General features: G+C 43.0%; 1 protein-coding gene across 2 annotated transcripts in view; it reads right to left on the bottom strand.

The window, feature by feature from the left end:
• Positions 1–1824: 1824 nt before the first annotated feature.
• FAM234B (family with sequence similarity 234 member B) overlaps positions 1825–17460 on the bottom strand; it is a 45298-nt gene continuing 29662 nt past the window's right edge. The window contains exons 5-13 of one of the 2 annotated variants that reach the window (XM_054989272.1): positions 15733–15863; positions 14304–14451; positions 12827–12968; positions 11978–12121; positions 10658–10742; positions 10022–10177; positions 9036–9138; positions 5774–5997; positions 1825–4628 (exon numbers count right to left, since the gene is read on the bottom strand). In XM_054989272.1, coding sequence (XP_054845247.1) covers positions 4623–4628; positions 5774–5997; positions 9036–9138; positions 10022–10177; positions 10658–10742; positions 11978–12121; positions 12827–12968; positions 14304–14451; positions 15733–15863 — 1139 coding nt within the window. In that variant the 3' untranslated portion in view covers positions 1825–4622. Of the gene's footprint in view, positions 4736–5773; positions 5998–9035; positions 9139–10021; positions 10178–10657; positions 10743–11977; positions 12122–12826; positions 12969–14303; positions 14452–15732; positions 15864–17460 lie in introns of both variants that reach the window. The other variant, XM_054989271.1, reaches the window with a different exon arrangement.

Genomic DNA, 17460 nt, shown 5'->3' on the forward strand with positions numbered 1-17460 from the left:
CTCAGACAGAGAGTTTCACCAGGTTGGGGCCAGGACTGAAAAGGCCCTGGCCCTGTTTCAAATGCATGGCAGTTTCCCCTGCACAATCCTTGCCTTAGCCTTCATGTCTCCCCCCCTCCGCTCCAGCATGCATCTCAAGAGTGCTTTTTCAGCTTTTTTTAAAAAAATGAATAATTGCTGTAGCATTATGATGATTTATTGCAACAATGCCGTAGTTTGTCTTAATTCCCAGCTTTTATTTTTTAAAAGATCATTCTCTAGCCATTTTTCTTACAGAGATATAAGGGGAAAGGTATACCTCTACAATGAAAAGGCTAAATACTGACTTTTTTAAATGAAAGCTTGGAATTCAGAGAAACTGGGTCAGGGGACAGAATCCACCAGGCCCATTGGGGCCATGGACACAGCGTACAAAGATCCAATTGCCAGCTAGCTAAACAATGACAACTGGCCCTTTAACAGCCAGCCATCTGACTGTCAGCAGTCTAGTGGCATCATGGTGGGGAACTGGCTGGGGGAGACTGCTTGAAGAGCACTATTGGTCCCTCACAGGTTTGGCCGTGCTCCGGCAGCACTTGTGGGTAGAGGGAAGTTAAAAGGCTTGAGGGAAGAGGTAGCACCAGCACCAGCTTCCAAGACAATAGAGCTAGAGAAGATGGAACGTGGTGGTGCTCAACACCCAACTTTCTCTGAAGCTGACAGAAGGTGCTCCAAAGCCAGCCAGAGACTGATGCATGATGGCCATGGCTTAGGACTCAATAAACAAGTACACTGTGGCAAGAGGCCAGTATAACATTATGACTCTACAGCAATCTAGCAAATTACCATTTTTTAAAAAAAAAACTGGAAAAGCCCTCCAGCAGCACAGGGGTAATGGTGGCTGTGTGGAAAGGGAAATAAATGGTGCTGATATGGATGGGCCCATGGGTAATGTGAACTCCCCTTCAGACTGTTTGATAATTTGCTCAGGAACTGATAATTTGTTTGGGGAAAGAGTGTATCAAGGATGGGGAAAGGTTGATTGGGTGTTCCAAAAAAGACCAGCAATTTTGTAGCTGAAATGGAGAGAATCTGCATATGGAAGCGGCAAGGAACAGGAAGGTGTGTAATAGGATGGCAAACATGCTAGACTAGGAGCCAGGAAAGCTAGGATCAAGGGAAGGTCAGTGGTTGCCCTTGGATTGTCTCTCTCATCCTAAGGTACCTCACAGGGTTATTGCAGGGTCAAAATGAAGGAGGGGAGAACAATGTACACAGCCATCAGCAACTTGGAGGAAGAGCAGAATAAAAATAGAAAGATGGCATTCTCACCCCCTTCATGCTGCCTCTCATTTTCATGCACCTAATCTTATTGTAAAAATACCCAGCCTGCAGTTTCAATGATGCTCAGTCTCTCTCCTTGAAAGCTAAACCAGATGTAAATTGGGAATTCTGTGTTTGGAGCTCCCTACACTTTTTAAAATAATTGTCTGGCACACAGGAGCCTAATTCAGATCAGGACTGCAGAGCATGGGGTGAGAGAGTTTTGAACCCCCACCAAGTGCCATTTTCAAACCTCAAAAAGGACCCAAAGAACCACTGCCTACCCCCTTGGGCTAAAGTTCTGAAGTGCTACAAAAACTTGCAAAACCAAAAAGTTTGAGCCACATCTTCTAAGGTCCCTAATTTCTTTCCACCCACTTTTCCCCTTAAAAAAAAACCATCTTTCATTTTGAACTGCTTCCCATTCTGAAATTTTATGAGTTAGCTGAAGACATCAAATTCCCAAGCCCCCCTGTGCTTTGCTCAGAGAAGGTGGGACAAAGAAGTCACACACTTGAGAAATGCTATACATGATATTTATTTGTTCCATTACAGCTCACAGTTCAAACAATACAGAGACAAGATCTTTATTTAAAGTGCGGACAGGCTGTGGATAAACAATTCACATTATGGAGGGCCCAGTGTCACCAAACAACACAAATCAAGTCTATGAGTTACAGGCAGAGTATGATCTGCCTCAGAAGGTTACCAATTTTGCCATCTAGGACTGCATCATAGAGAAGGAAATTCTAGAACCAGTCCTCATGTCTTTAGCTTTTGCCTTTATTTATAAACACAGGTCTAGGAATTGGTCTCAGTGCACTTGCTATGGCCTGTGCTAGTATTTACAAATCTATTTACATAAACTCACATTCTACATATACACACTCTATCAAATGCTCAGGAATTACCAAGGAAAGGTCAAGGCCCCTCCTGCCGGATTGAGGATAAGAGATAATGATGGAGACACATTTACAAGAAAATGGCTGTGTACGAATGATTATTTCTGTGGAGCAACAGGAATGACTGTTCCTTTTACTGTTACCATGGTTATTAGCCCTGATCCAGCATTAGAGCTTGTAAGAGAACAATGGAAGACAGGAAAGTATTGCCACAGTAGTGGGACTCGGGGAGCAAAAGAGCTTGTTCATTTTATTTTTCTGATTGCAGGCACTTTCCTTACTCCTATGCAGGGATGACATTTACTAGACCAGACGGAAGATCCTTTCTGATCTAGTCAATTTCACTACTAATAGAAACTAGAAAGGGTAAAAATAGCACTGAACAGTTGGAAAGAGGACAGGTTACCCTAAAAGAGAGGCAGAGATCTGTGGATCAACAACATTTTTTTAAAAAAAATCCTACAGTGGAGAGACAAACACTTTACCACACAAAGATGAGCAGATCCATTATTACACTGAACACAGGAAGTAGTTCTTTTCAAAACTATCAGCTGTACACAGCCTTTGGCCCTCTGACATGGCCAAAAACCACTAGTGAGAAGGGAAAAAGCACTAATGGGTTTATGTGGGCTACAATTACAGTACAGTCCTAAGCAGAGTCACGCCCTTCTAACTGAATTCAATGGGTTTAGAAGTGTATCTCTGCTTAGGACTGCACTTATGAGACTAACAAAATTTGTGGTAGGGTATGAGCTTTCATGAGCCGCAGCTCACGTCTTCAGATACTCTTGCTCTTTTCTACTGCTACAGACAGGCTAACACGGCTATCCATCTAGGACTGCACTGTTAGTCATATATAGTCCATATAATATTAATGGTAAGAGGCTGTAATGTGCTATTCCCTCGACTACCTTTAGCCATTACTCCATTCTTCCTTGGATCACAAGAGTTGTAATTTCTAATACTTGCTAATAAGTATTGTGGGGCTTGACCATGTACATATTGTTGACAGAAGCTAATATCAATGATATAACCTTTATGGTTGTATGTATGGGGCCTAATATGGTAAAACAGTGATCTTCGACATGACGCACGTGAGCTCCACATTGCCCAGCTGTGGGTGAGTCTCCTTCTCCCCCAAAGCCAACAGCCAGTTCTGGCAGTCCTCCATCTCGCTGGATCAGGAGGTGCTTCAGAACAACCCAGGAGGCATCAGTTTGTGTCTGCAAGAAATGCTCATTTGGAAACAGCTGCCTCTATTGTAGCAGGATGCTCGGCTCACAACCTCCCAAGATTTTGTGACTGGCCCCAGAATCTCTTGGCAACCATTGTTGTGACTGACCCGAGTCTCCATTGCAGCCATTCTGTGGTGGCTTCCACTCCCCATTCTCAAAATTCTAAAAATCCCACAGGCTCAACGAGACTGGGGACCCTAGCCACTTCCTCATGTTGGAAGCAGCCTGTGCAGGTAACATCCTCCACTGGATGTTCTGCATCATCTAGCCACCCTTTGCTTCTAAGGCCAATATATGGAAATGAGTATACCAGGAAAAATGCACTGATGGCCCAGCCATAAACCCTCTCTTCCTGCAACTGTTACTCCAAAGGTCATCAACAGAGCTAGATGCCAGTTACTCAGCAATGTGGTAGAATCCGGGTTCTTCTTGAAGAGACACCAGTGGCATCAAAAGAGGGCATTAAGTGCAAGACACTGGAGTTTTTCAGGCAGAAACTGTTCATTTTTCATAACAGAGACAATGTACATTGTGTCACACTGATGATTTTGTTATCTTGTAGTTAAAGAAAACTGTAAAGCATGATGAAAAGAGAGGCAGTTGCCAAATGAATGCAGGAGAATACACAATTGTTCAACATAATGCAATCCAGCTTTGGTCAAGAGGCCAGGATAGATCAGGGGACAGAAGGGTGCAAGAACCAAATGGGATACATCTGTGACCCAACACAAAGGAGGTAGAAAAGCTGAAGGAACCCATGAGGAGAAAAATATAATTGTGTGTGGGCCAAAAAGGAGAGGCCATCATAATGCATTTCAGATACAAATAGGAGTTTTTTGAAGCACTTCATAAATATATATATATATATATTTCTATATATCTGCATATAATATACACACTTGTGCCTCAGCATAAATTTACACGTCCAATCAACCCAGAAGGAAGCATGCAGGCAGGGAATAGCAGTGAAGGGGTCCAGCAGCGTTCCTTCAAATACGGATGCCTGAGGATCACCATTGCAGCCTCTCCAGCCCTCCAGAAGTATGATTAGCTGCTGTTTTTTTTCCAGTCTCCATTCTTCACTTACAGAACGTATCACAGAGTTTTTCTGACTAGCTTGGCCTGTTGCTATGGAGGACCTTAATTTTATCCCATTGCTCAGAAAACCTGAAGAGTCACATGCCTAGAACTGGGCAGTGGTAAGGGAGAGGAGAGAGAGGGTCAAAGTCAGGCATATCAGGGCTGGCTGCAGGTGTTTGTAAGTCTTCAGGCAAGAAGGGCAGATGATCTCATCTCCTGTGAGGCAAAACCAAATACTCTGCACCACATTCACTGCACCAGATTTGAAATTGCATACAATGAGCCACTCCAAGGGACCCTGGAGAAACTATCCCCTCGCACAAGGTCAAAGAGCCAGTGTGGCATAGAGGACAGAGTTTTGGACTAAGATCTTGGGAGACCTGGGTATGAATCTCCAGTCTCCCATGGAAGATCATTGGGAGACTTTGGGCCGGTCACAATCTCTAGCTTAACCCAACAACAGGGTGGTGGTTGTGAGAAAATGGAGAAGCGAATGATGTCTTAAGTCATTTGGGGAAGAAAAGTGGGATATAAATAAAGTCAGGATGATCAGAAGCAGTAGTTGGTTCTCATGCAAGTTGAGCACATGCCCAGAATCCCCCAGAACCACAAAGGTTGTGAGATAAGAAGCGAGCCCATAAACTATGTCTGGGCTTCAGTGTGTGCCTGACTTTACTGACTGCTAGCATTGGTTATGTTTCAAAACTTAAACCTATCTGTAATTTATATGAAGGTAAAGAACCCATAATCCTATTTAATAGAGTTTAATTGTATGCAATCCCCTTTTCAGAAATCAGAAGTCTCCAGTGAATCATGCCTTCATACACAGAAAAATGCTCTGTGATTAACGGACAAACACATTTTTTCCTTTGATCACTGTGAAAAGCATCACTCTGGAATCTGACCTGCTGCTCATGGACTACCCACTTGTCCAAAAATCATGGCAAAGGAATCCACTGTGGGACCCACCTTACATTTTGTTAAGGGTAGCATGCTGATCCACTCTAAGTTACAGTGGCCTTACCTAAGCAGCATCCATGGAGTGCAAAGGAACCACAAAGCAACCATGGACAAAACAAAGGGTCCATCTTTCTGCCCCTCCCACATACTTCTGAATCTTCTTTCAGCACTTTGTTCTGTAATTTACCAGATCTTCAAGCCCAGAGATTCTTGTGCTTTCTCTCCAGAAGGACAGCAATGCCAGTTCTGCTTTTGGTCTGCATGGCTTTACTGGAACTGTTTAAATGATCTTACCTTGTGAGTAAAATCAGTAAACTTGATCCTGGAAAGCAAGCGTCTCAGTTCCCCTTGGCTGACGTTGGGCTTGGTCTCCTTCAGGGATACCACTCGGCTCTGAGTCATCATGGCCCACCTCAGGCGGAGTTTGCTGACAGACAGAAATCCTGGCTGGTGTTCAGAAGTGGGGCTTGTTGTCACGGTGATGTAAAACGCATCTTTTTGAAGATCATTGATTCCAACTGGCAAATGCAAAGAGAAAAGCAAATATTAGTGAAGGCTCAGTAATTCATCACATCCCAATCAAGCCTGACAATCAGGTTAACTTCTATTGGCTGTTTCTCAATGTATAGGATCTCAGCTTCAAGTTACAAATAAAATCTACTTGGAATTCAGTAAGAATCTGAAACTCTGCAATGAATATAAATGTCTCTGCAGAAATTATGTGTAAGTTGCAATCACACTGACATTTCTGATTCTGGTGACTGCTGTGACAACTGAGCAGAAAAAAACAATTATAAAATACAAAGATTAAAAGCTCATGAGACTGAAACTTTAACCTTAATAATAATAATTCTGACAGTGTGGTAAATAACAATGACACAAGTAGGCAATAGATGTTCCTATAATTGCATAAACTGCCTAGAAAAACACAGCTGCAGAATTCCAAAATCTACCGAACCAAACCTTTGTAGTTGCTTTACTAGAAACATGCAAACAGTGAGATGAACCACTAGAGTTAGCTTAGCATTCCATGCCAGGCAAACAAGACAGAGCCGGATGTTTCTTCTCTCTGCAAGTGAATGCCGACTCCTCGGAGACCATGCTGTGACTCTGCACCTCAGCAACCAAGTGAAGAAGCTAACTGCCTATTGACATCTCACAAAGGATGCTGGTAAAATCAGAACTCAAGATCACGGCCTGAAGATTCTACCTGCTACCCTTCTATCTTTTAAAACTTTGTAACATCCAGCCTGATAAAGACCTCTGGCAAGCATGAAAGTTTGCAGTGAGTTTTGTGCTAGTTTGATTGGTCCAATAAAAAGTATTACAGATAGAGTTCTTGTTTGTGGATTTCTGCTCATTCCTACCAGCACTTGCTGCTGAAAATGGGCCCCAAGGGGATTCCAGTGATCCGAAATGGTTTTGGTGTCAGGTATCTCAGGTCTTGAATTAGGAGCCTGTGGGTCAGGTAAAGATTCACTATTCCAATCTCCTGTTTTAAAAAATATGTTAATAGCAGCCGGCCGATGGGGTTGTTCTTGAACCAAACTCGAGCCACAGCAGTGGAGAAGGGGGACGTAACCCTTTTCCTCCTACCAATTTCTGGATTAAATGGCCCTTACCAGATCTGCTGTTTGCCCTAGGAGGAAAACATACAGGTGTTGGGCTGCTATTCACTTTGGGTTTGTTTTTTTTAAGGGAGATCTTCATCTGCCCCATCATGTCTAGCTTGGCCCTTTGTACTCCAGTTTCATCAGTAGACTCCTATGCCCATTGCTGATTGACCGACAGATTTAAAAGACTTGTACGCTGCAACATACCACTTCCCTGACAATTTGTAAAATAAAAGAACACAATAATGTCAACATCACAATTTAAAGATCTAGGCAGCAGCCAAATAACCATGTTTAACAATGTTGTTAAAACAATATTAACAGCCTAATAAACCTTTCCTATTAAAAACACAGCTGCAGCAGCCTAAAAATATCAAAACCCATCAATAATTAATCTAGGGAATCTAAAACCACCCATCCAGTATATAAAAGGGTAAGAGAGGGAGCCTAATCTAAATGTTTGGGTCATGAGAAAGTTTTTGCTTGCCAAACTAAAGCTAGATAAGCTTAGCACTAGGCAAGCCAAATGTGGGAATTGAGTTTCAAGGCTGAGGCACTTCTATTTCAAAGGCCTCGCTCCTAGTGTTCTTTCACCTCCCATACACAGGGTCATATGCATTCAGAGCTCGTTCAAGAGATCTATTTATTTATATTCATAATCTGCTCTCCCCACAGCAGCCCCAAGCAGTTATATTGCCCATTGCCTCCTCAAACAGGAAAAAACTGAGCCACAGCAATGCCAGTGGTGCCCCAGGGCTCAGCTCAGGCCTGGCAGATGGAGGTACAGGAGCAGGAGGAGATGGTGGGTGCAAGCTGCACCCACAGGCTTTTCATACACCAGTGGTGACTGCCAACACTTCAGGAGCTTGTCCTATGCCAGACCAGAGGCAGCACAGGTCCTGAAGATGACAGTGGGTGTAAGTCACGTCCACCAACCCAAGTGCTTCAGGGATTCGCATAGAATCTGGCTGCTGGCGGTGTGGGTCCAAAGAACAACCTACTGCGGTAATATCAAAGGCAAAGTACCGAAAACACATAGCAATATATACAAAACCTTTATGATTAGTAACACACAATAGCATGAGATCAGAACACAGTCACAAGTTCTCCAAGCAGTTTAGTAACATATATTGGACAATTCTCCTTCAGTCTTAAGGGGATCCCAGAAGCTGCAGGGAGGCGGGGAAGCCAACTCCCTGGCAGAAGATCCTCAGTGGAGAAGCAAGACGTGCTGTGAGAAGGTCGCAGCTATCAACAGCTCAACAGGGCGCAAGCTGGACTCCTGTTTCGGTGTTGCTTTTTCAAGAGTGTTGACAACCAGCAAACATATTCATCATTAATTCAAAATACAGATTTCACACGGACAAAATTCTCCTCTAATCCCACATGGGTCCAGGCAGCAATGACAGCTGCAAACCACACCCATCAATGCCTCCAGCACAACTGCCACATGGGAACCAGAGAGTGGCATATGGGCTACCTTTCCTCATTCTGCTGCTCCAAGCAGCTGAGAATCAGCCCTGCGTGTATAAGCCCTGCATAAGTCCATTTGCATGGCACTGTTAACAACCCAGCACATGCAACTTCTCCCAGTCTTCGAACAGCTCAGCAAGCTATTACTCTCTGACCAGCTGCCACCCCCCCAAGCCTTTAGAACACCCATCATATAACTGCCTGCTGCTTTGAGAAGACGGTGACAAACTTTGCAGTCCTCTTGTCTCTTTGGTCTGTGCTGAACAGTCATCAACCAAGCACTGTGGTTAAGAGGAAAGACAAAGTTTTAGCCCAAAGTCCAAAACCCTCACAACAACCCAGGAAAACATGGAAGGCAAGTGAAGCAGAATCAGTCACTGGACAGAACAAAATAGGAGGAATTGGAGCATTTGTTTAAGTTTCTTTGGTGTTCTTTTCGCAAAGACTTATACACACACATGCATACTCACTAGATGAAGCAGTCACTGTGCCTGTTGTATTGCTAAGGTCCAAGAGGATTGCAGGGAAAGTAGGATGAAGGAGATAAAGATGATGAACTCTTGGGCTGGGTTCCTATTTTTTTTTTAAAAAAAGGTCATAAAATTATCCACAGTTCCTGAGAATTGATACAAAACATATCAAATCCTATTGGGATTTCCTAATCTTGACCTGAAACTAATTATAAATTTATTTATTCTTATCATGCACTAGATTTTTAAGAACAGAAACAAAATGAAAAACAGAGGGGGGCATCTTTATTTTGTAGTGTGCCCTTACTTCTCTTACAAAAAGTTGTGGAAACAAAGTGTTACCGCTAGGTAACACACTGCAAGTGTTAAAAAGCATTGAAGAGATAAGAAAACAGGTATGAAGGGATCATATAACTGATTTGCCCCATTTGTGTCCCATGGCAGAGCAAAAAAAACCCTATTAAAAACTCAGATGTCATCATTATTCTAAATGGAGCTTTCACATAATATCAAAGTGCCCTGAACAGCTGCTTCGCTGAGACAAGTTTAACTCTTCATCTAGAGCAGCAGTGCTTTGAAACAATACCAGTTAGCTAGCAGGCTTGATTATTATTTTTAAAGAATATTTATATACATAGTGAGTCAATGAAATATAAATAAAATTCATATAACTATCATGTAGAAACTTCTAATAATGATCAATAAAACAAGCAGACAGTAAAAACTTCATATGATAGAGGAAATATACAATGCCAGGGTTTGATTCCTGACAGAAATCTGTTTTCCACATCAGCTATGAGTCCTGCAAGTATGTGAAGTTTTTAAAAAGTGCATTTGAACACATGCAAAATGCCCTTCACTGCCTATCACTCCCCGGCTTCCAAGGCAAATGGCATGGAACCCAGGCAGATCTGAGGCACGGCTCCTTTGGGATTTAGAAACTGAATAACGCCTCCTTCTTACATAGGAAGTGGACTCTCACGTACCAAGCTCTTTAAAAGAGGCTGCTTCTCATTAGCCCAGAAAAGAAAGACGGATTTTCTATCCAGAGTCATCACCGACAGTGCGTCTGACTTTTTCATGTGGCATGGCAGTTCGTAGTTCCAGACTGGAAAGCCTGATTTGCCATCCACCACCAGTACCTGAAAGCAGAGAACCCAGAGTGCGCACGCTGGTAACAAACATACAGGGAAAAGACACAGGGGCAGGGAAGAGTAAAAAATAGACCTTCCATATTCAGTGGCCTCTGATCAGTACATGTTGGGGCCATCCTTTCCTTGTCCTATTTGTAATCTTCCCAGGAACGCCAGGATGGTACGTTCTTATTCACATTTGGAGCCATTCAATGCATTACACAGAATAAGATGATAGAACTGAATGCCTTTCTTCCAGTGATAAACTAGCAGACAGAAAACTCAATTGAATCCATCTCTCTCTCTCTGTAATTTACTGGTTTATTACATACAAGGAGCAGTCAAAAATGTGTGTGGAGCACTCTGTGTAATGTGCAAAACATCTCATAGTTAATTTCCTTAGATCATTGCTCAGAAATATGGTTACAACTACCTGCAGATATAGCTAATAAGTGACATACAATGTCCACAGAGAACTAGTAAACATACCTTTTTCATTATGCCATTTCCACTTTGTGCCTGAAGCATGAAGTCCAGGGTTTGATCATCGTTGAAGTAGCCAGGGGAAGGCTGGCTGTAAACATTCAGAAAGCAACAGTCAGAACTAAGAAGAGGTAAGGAAGGCATCCTGAATGAACAAGTCAGTTTCAAGTGGGCAGCTGTGGTGGTCTGTAGTAGAAGAGCAAGATTCGGGTCCAGCAGATGCTACTAGATCTGAATCTTGCTCTCCTGAATGAAGAAGTTATCCTTCCTGTTTCCCTGAACTCACCTGCGTTTCTATAAATCCAGGCTCTTCCAAAACAGGTCAGGCTACTCATTTATCAAGTACATATTCTGGCATAAAGGACTACTTATTGATGAATCAGAGGAAGAAAAAAGAAAGAAGACAGTGATACATAAGGAAGGAAAATTCTGTGCTGGTGAAAATATTATGTTGTTCATTACTATGTTTTGCCCTTTGCATACCTATGCAGTGTTTACAGTCATTGTGGTCTAATGGTTAGAGTGTCAAATCATACTTTCATGAAGCTCCCTGGGTGACCTTGAGCCAGCTATTCTCTCTCAGCCTCACCTAACTTACAGGGCTGATGTGAGGATACAATGAGCTTCTTGGGAAAAGGGCAGGACAAAAATGCACCAAATAGACAAATGCCTTATTTACAATCATCTTCCACCCCTTTAAAAATGCACCAGTAACTCCATCAATAACATTAGGTGGATTCTTCTGATGTCTGGCACCTCATGAATGGACACATCACCTCTACTGAAAATGACTGTGTTTAAGGAGACTGTTTCACAGCTGTAAGTCATCACGGGATGAACACCTACAAGTGATGAAGTGACAGATGGGGCACTAGAAATGTTTTTTCTGTATCCATGGTATGTGAAAAATGAAACATGAGTTCTGCTGCCCACACAGGACAGCCCATAATGGACACTTCATAAATGAGAAGGGTGCATGGAGGACCAATGTAGGCTGAATATGTGTTTGATGCACAAATACTACAAAGAAGTAAACCACAGCTAGTACTATTGCAGTTTAGCAGCCAGGAACAAAGTGTGATTTAGAACCCCTGTTTAGCACTCACCAACAAACCACAGTGTGCTGGGGAGCCTGCACTCACATGTCTCAATAGGCCATTATTCAATCAAACTGTAGTTTATAATCTGTGTTTTATTGTCATGCCTGAATGTTTGGGCAATGCAGATGTCCTTGATTCAGCTTTCTCTTGAAGTGCATGAGGAGAGGAAGCATGGAGAGGAAGGTGTTTCAGCTCAGCACAAAAAAGGGGAAGAAAGAGAAGTGACCTGTCGATGTCCTGCTGCTCCAGAGTCCAACGAGGTTTCAAATCCTGTCCTCGCAGTAAGGTCAGACCATGCTCAGTAGTGATAAGGAGGTCACTGCAGTTGCCATCAAGAGACTTTACTGTCTGCAGAAACTCAACACCTTCACTGGAAGACGCAGAACATAAATGGAAGCAACTGTGCATAAATTACTTCACTTAGGGGTTCATAAATACAGCAGGTCTCCAGCCCATGTGAAACCACATAAGACAAATGCTGAACAGCAATTTCTATGGAGTCCCCCAAGTATGCCCCTGTGTTATACTACGTGGCCTATGTCTCAGACAAAATTCATGTCAGACTCAGCCAGAGAATATAAGAAAGAACCACACTCAGGAATTTTTGCTCATTGACCTCCATGAGTACAGCAGCCATCACAATTTGGAATAAAGTAAAATTCAGTGCAAATTTGTGTGTTCCACCCCAGGCAAAACACTTGTGAACCCAAAAGCACTAGCAAAATTTGTCAGAAAGCATTTTGTACAGCCCTCTCCAGGACTAATTCATCTCTGAAGTCTGTTCTTGGGAGTTCCTCAGAAAATTTGTCTGTTCTGTGCCATATTTCCTATTATAATTTCTTACTTCTGTTAAATGCCCTGGATGTTTATTTCTGCATGTACCCTTTACTTACAGTTTTCTAGTTTAGAGTTATTGCTTAAAAATAGTTCTCCTCTGTCTTGAGGCACAGAATTACAAATACAAAACATTCCTGATAGATGTACAGCCAATTGGAGATTCTACCATCCAACTGCCCATCATGCTGTGACTCAGGAAATCAACACTCTTCACAGGGGAGAGAAGACTCTGTCCCACCTGTAAATGCCAATGAGCTCTGACAAATTGAAGGATCTGAGCTTCTCCCACTCCAGCTCTTTTTGCTGCAGTGGTGGTGGGAAGCTATCATGGTTTCTGGCTTGAGCAAAGATATCACGCAGGGCAACTGCTTGGACATTACCTAGGCAAAAGGAAGGAGCAAAAGGGTCAGGTTTGGGTGTGTTGGAAACATCAGTCACAAAGGGAAAAGTTATGCAAGGTAGGAAGAGGCCTTGATATGGTGAAGGCACAAGAATTGCCATAGGGGAATCCTGGCTACTTTGCTTCTGTGACAGTCTTTCTGCATAATCAGTTAAAATGTGACCTAACCATATTCTAGATATCTGCAATAATCCTGCAAGGCTTGTTTCAATGAATTTGGTTGTCTAGTAGGCCATACAGCCCCTTGCATTTGGTCTTCAAGACTTCTCAAAAAAGAACTGGCAGGACTCGGGGCCTTTCTGCACAATAAGCCAAAGCAAACTCCAATCACATCTCACCCTGCATGTCTGTCTTAGAAAATGGTGCGATATCTTGTCCAGAGTATGAGTGGTGAGATTTACCTTGTGGAAGAATAGCTGTTTTGCTGGGTTTTCCTTGTAAAAAACTAATCCTAGCTAATGTGCACTCCCATCAAGGAGAGGCACTCTGAAAAAAAAGGGAAGAATATAATTGCATGACTATTACTGTGCTAGGTTTGTGCAAATAAGGAATTCATAGCTTTGAAAAATAGCAATTAAAAGAAACTAAAATAAACAAAGTTCACATGTTATACATGACTAATTATATCATGAAGAAAATGTATATTAATAACCTCATGCAACCATATTCAGTATAATAGTATAATGCACAGCTGGAAGAATCATGTTTTCCCAAGTACAAAGAAAATGTGGATGTATTGCACAAGCAAGAGGTTATACAGAAAGACTGGGAGACAAGTAGTGTAGCAAATGGCTCTAAATTTCAATATGTGCTAGTTTCCTTCCATGCAAGCTTTATTTTGGCTTCTAAATGGATGCCAGAGTGTCTTAACTTCTTAATTTCCAGAAGGGCTCCAGGAATGAATCAACTCCCAGGTACACTTGCTGGAATTTCACAGCCTTTGCCAACAGACTCTGCCTGACTAGCAAGATTCTACACTGTGCTACCTGGAAGTTCATTTCCATGTACTGAAGCCCTGAGTCCTGAACATCTACGTCAGAATGGTCACCATCTCATTATTGTCTGCAGCACTGTTTGCCTTCTAATTTTATGCTATCTGCCTCCATGTATCTACTGGTTTCTTCCTCATTTTTCAGACAAGCTACTTAGCTAGTGACGCATCCTAGATTCGAGTCACATCTGGCACAATCCGCCAACTAGATACCCCTTTTCACACTACTGCATCCTGTTGGAGCATTTCGGCTTAAGTTCACCAGTTTTCTAGTTTCAACATGGCTTAGAAATAAGATTAACTAGAAAGGAGAGGAAATCTTACCAAAGCCAAACAAGATGTAGATTGCTCCATGGCTGGTTATGTGAGCCTGAGGACCAATCAGTTTTCCATTTCCATTGATATCGTACTTCACAGATCCTCCCATAGGGATCCCAGTTTTACCCGATACAAGGATAAAATATAGGTCTTTCTATGAAGGACAGGAAAGGTACATGGAACTATGGGCATGGATTTGCACACACAAAAGCTTCTTGGTTCCACGAGGCAATACAATACCATTCCCTACCCACATGACCCAGCATTCTACAACGTTTTTGTTCAAACCTCTAGCTAGTGGCTCACATAGTATTCATTGCAAATAACATCTAGTCCTGTGATACTTACTCAGTGGCTTGGGAGCCACATGTGGCTCTTCTGAGCACCATTCTCCAATGTGGCACTTGCCCTATCATTCAGAAAGTGGGCAAGACCATGGTAAGGTGGGAATTGTGGTCAGTAGGTGGTCCCCACTTGAAATAGCCACTGCTGGAGGGACTGGCGGATGGGTAAGTTGTAAGCTTCCCTGAGGTGCCAGGGATGATGATAAAGGCCTGTCCTCTCCCTTCCCATCCTTCTCTGTGGCCTCTGCACACTTATCCCAGCACCCAGACAGCAGCCTGGAGGACAACAATCTTGTCACGGAGAAGAATAACACCAGCAGCACCCAGGAAAAGAGCCAGCTGGTAACAGTGCGGGGGGGGGGGGGGAAGGAATGGCTGTACTCTCTTTTTCTTCATGGCCAGCTTGCTCTCCTCCAGGCGCCTGGGCAATCTCACATTCTTACCTGAGGAGATCGTGAGAAGGTAGAGAGGAAAGCAAAGGGGGAACAGGTTTTTTGCAAAGTGAAGTTTCTCAATGCTACCAGCTGGCTCACAGCAGGCTTCTGTAGCAGGAAGCCTGAGAGCTCCTGCTGTAGCCTGAACTGTAAGCTTCATGCCAGGGAGAGAAGGCACCAAGGGAAGTCACGAGTGCACAGGTCCAATGGTGAAGTAACCCTACATGCTCAGAAAAATCCTGGTCATAGTTAAATATTTAAGATTAAAAGTTCTGTTATTGTGTTTGTGCATTTGGTGGGGTAGCATAGAGGGCACACAGTAGTCATATGGCACTTTTAGTTGATAGTAATTGTGAATATGGCTCTCCATGAGCCATGGAGTGAGTATCACTGGTCTAGGCTTAAAAGCCCCAAATCATTAGTCAGATTGTCAAGATGAGGGAGAAACAGAGTATCATACTTCAAGGAAACTGATGAAAATCAACTGGATAATTACAATAGTTTATTTATTTATTTAAGCTTTCCTAACTCAGGGAAACAAAAGTCTAGCCCACACCTGGCTAGGAAAGCACTTGTGTGGAGGACTATTTTTCATCTACCCATGCTTCTCAGTTCAGATCAGGTTGTCCACATTACCACCTCCCATATGTATCATACCTGTGCTTTTCCAAGGGCCAGGATCACTAAATCACTGACCCTATCTCCATCCACATCTGGTACAGTTACAGCAGGGGCAGCCAATGTTTCACTAGGCAGGTGGGATCTGTTCAGTGTCCAAATCTGTTCCCCTGCAGAATAACACACAATGACTTCAAGGTTAGGAGGAGGAGGCATTAAGGAGATCCTTATAAAAAGATAAGAAAATGCAAAAAAAGTCACTGTTGAGAAACGCAGCTTATGAGACTTAGGCTGAAAAGAGACAGAGCACTTGGAATGCACTTTCAGTTGCCTTGTCTACCCCAGCAATATGTTGTTATCCGCCCTGAGCCCGCTCACGGGGAAGGCAGAATAGAAATCTGAAATAAATAAACTAAATAAATAAATAACTCAGACCTGGATCCATCATTCTTGTCCTTCACCCCGCTCATTTGTCTGCTCTTGCCACTTCCTTTGCCTCCTCATCTGGTTGGGAAACCAAAGCACCGCAAAACTGGTAGCAGAAATGAAAACTGTACACATCCCTCCTGTCTCATGTAGCCAGTTGCAGGTAGTTTGTTTCCCAGATGGAGGAGAAAGAAAGAGGATGAGATGGCAGCACTAGCAACTGAGCAGGCCAGCAAGCTGGAAGGGGAACGAATGACAGACTCATTGGCTGGGATGCGGGAGGTAGAAATCGCTATAAAAAAAGAGCTGACAGAGCAATCTCAGAACTATGAGCTCCTTGTCTGGTCTTGCCTCCGGTCTTAAAGATATATACTTTTTGCTTCCTTTTGAATTCTCCATCTGCAAAACACTGGCATTTTAGACTTTTAACATCACTACATGAGAGACCAATTTTGAAACCGCAGCTCATACTGAAGTCGAAGACCTTTTTGTGCACTGCTGTAAATGTCAATTCTTTTTAAAAGTAACACTTGAAAGATTCCTTGGCAGAGTTAGGAAGCAGCAGGTGCTCTTGAAATGAAGATAAGACCTTTCAGACCAGATTGGCCAAGATTCTCCCACAGCAAGGCAAGGCAGGACACACCAGCCTAGAGTGAAAGGGGAAGCCACACCACAGTCATAGAATAATAGAGGTTGGAAGGGACCTGTAGAGTTATCTAGTCCAACCCGTTGCACAATGCAGGAAATTCACAACTATCTCCCCTCCCCACACCCCCAGTGACCCCTGCTCCATGCCCAGAAGATGGCAAAACACCATCAGGATCCCTAGCGAAACTGGCCTGAGGAAAATGCTACCTGATCCCAAGGTGGCGATCAGCCTTACTCTGGGTATGTAAGAAGGGGCCACGAGAACTAAGCACTGATGAAACCCTTCCTGCTCTCCCTCTCATGATCTGCCTAGATTCACAGAATAAGCATTGCTGTCAGATGGCCATCTAGCCTCTGCTAAAAAACCTCCAAAGAAAGAGGGCCCACCACCTCCCACAGTCATGAGTTTTTAATTGACATGAGTTTTCCAGAGAGCCACATCCACATATTGATTTATTTAAAGTATATTTAAGCTGCATCATAGCACAAAAACTCTTAAGGCAGTTTACAACATAGTTACGAATTATCATAAAACCCTATAAAGCATCAATAAAACAAAAACGGCAAACACAGTAAAAGTAGATAGAAGCAATAAAACTAAAACACAGCAGCACAAAGCAGAAATATTAAGCCCCAAAGCAACTTAGCACAGCAGGCTAATACAAATATAAAAACCAGTCCCACCCCACTCTT

This window comes from Eublepharis macularius, chromosome 9, assembly GCF_028583425.1.
Source record: "Eublepharis macularius isolate TG4126 chromosome 9, MPM_Emac_v1.0, whole genome shotgun sequence".
Lineage (NCBI taxonomy): Eukaryota > Metazoa > Chordata > Lepidosauria > Squamata > Eublepharidae > Eublepharis > Eublepharis macularius.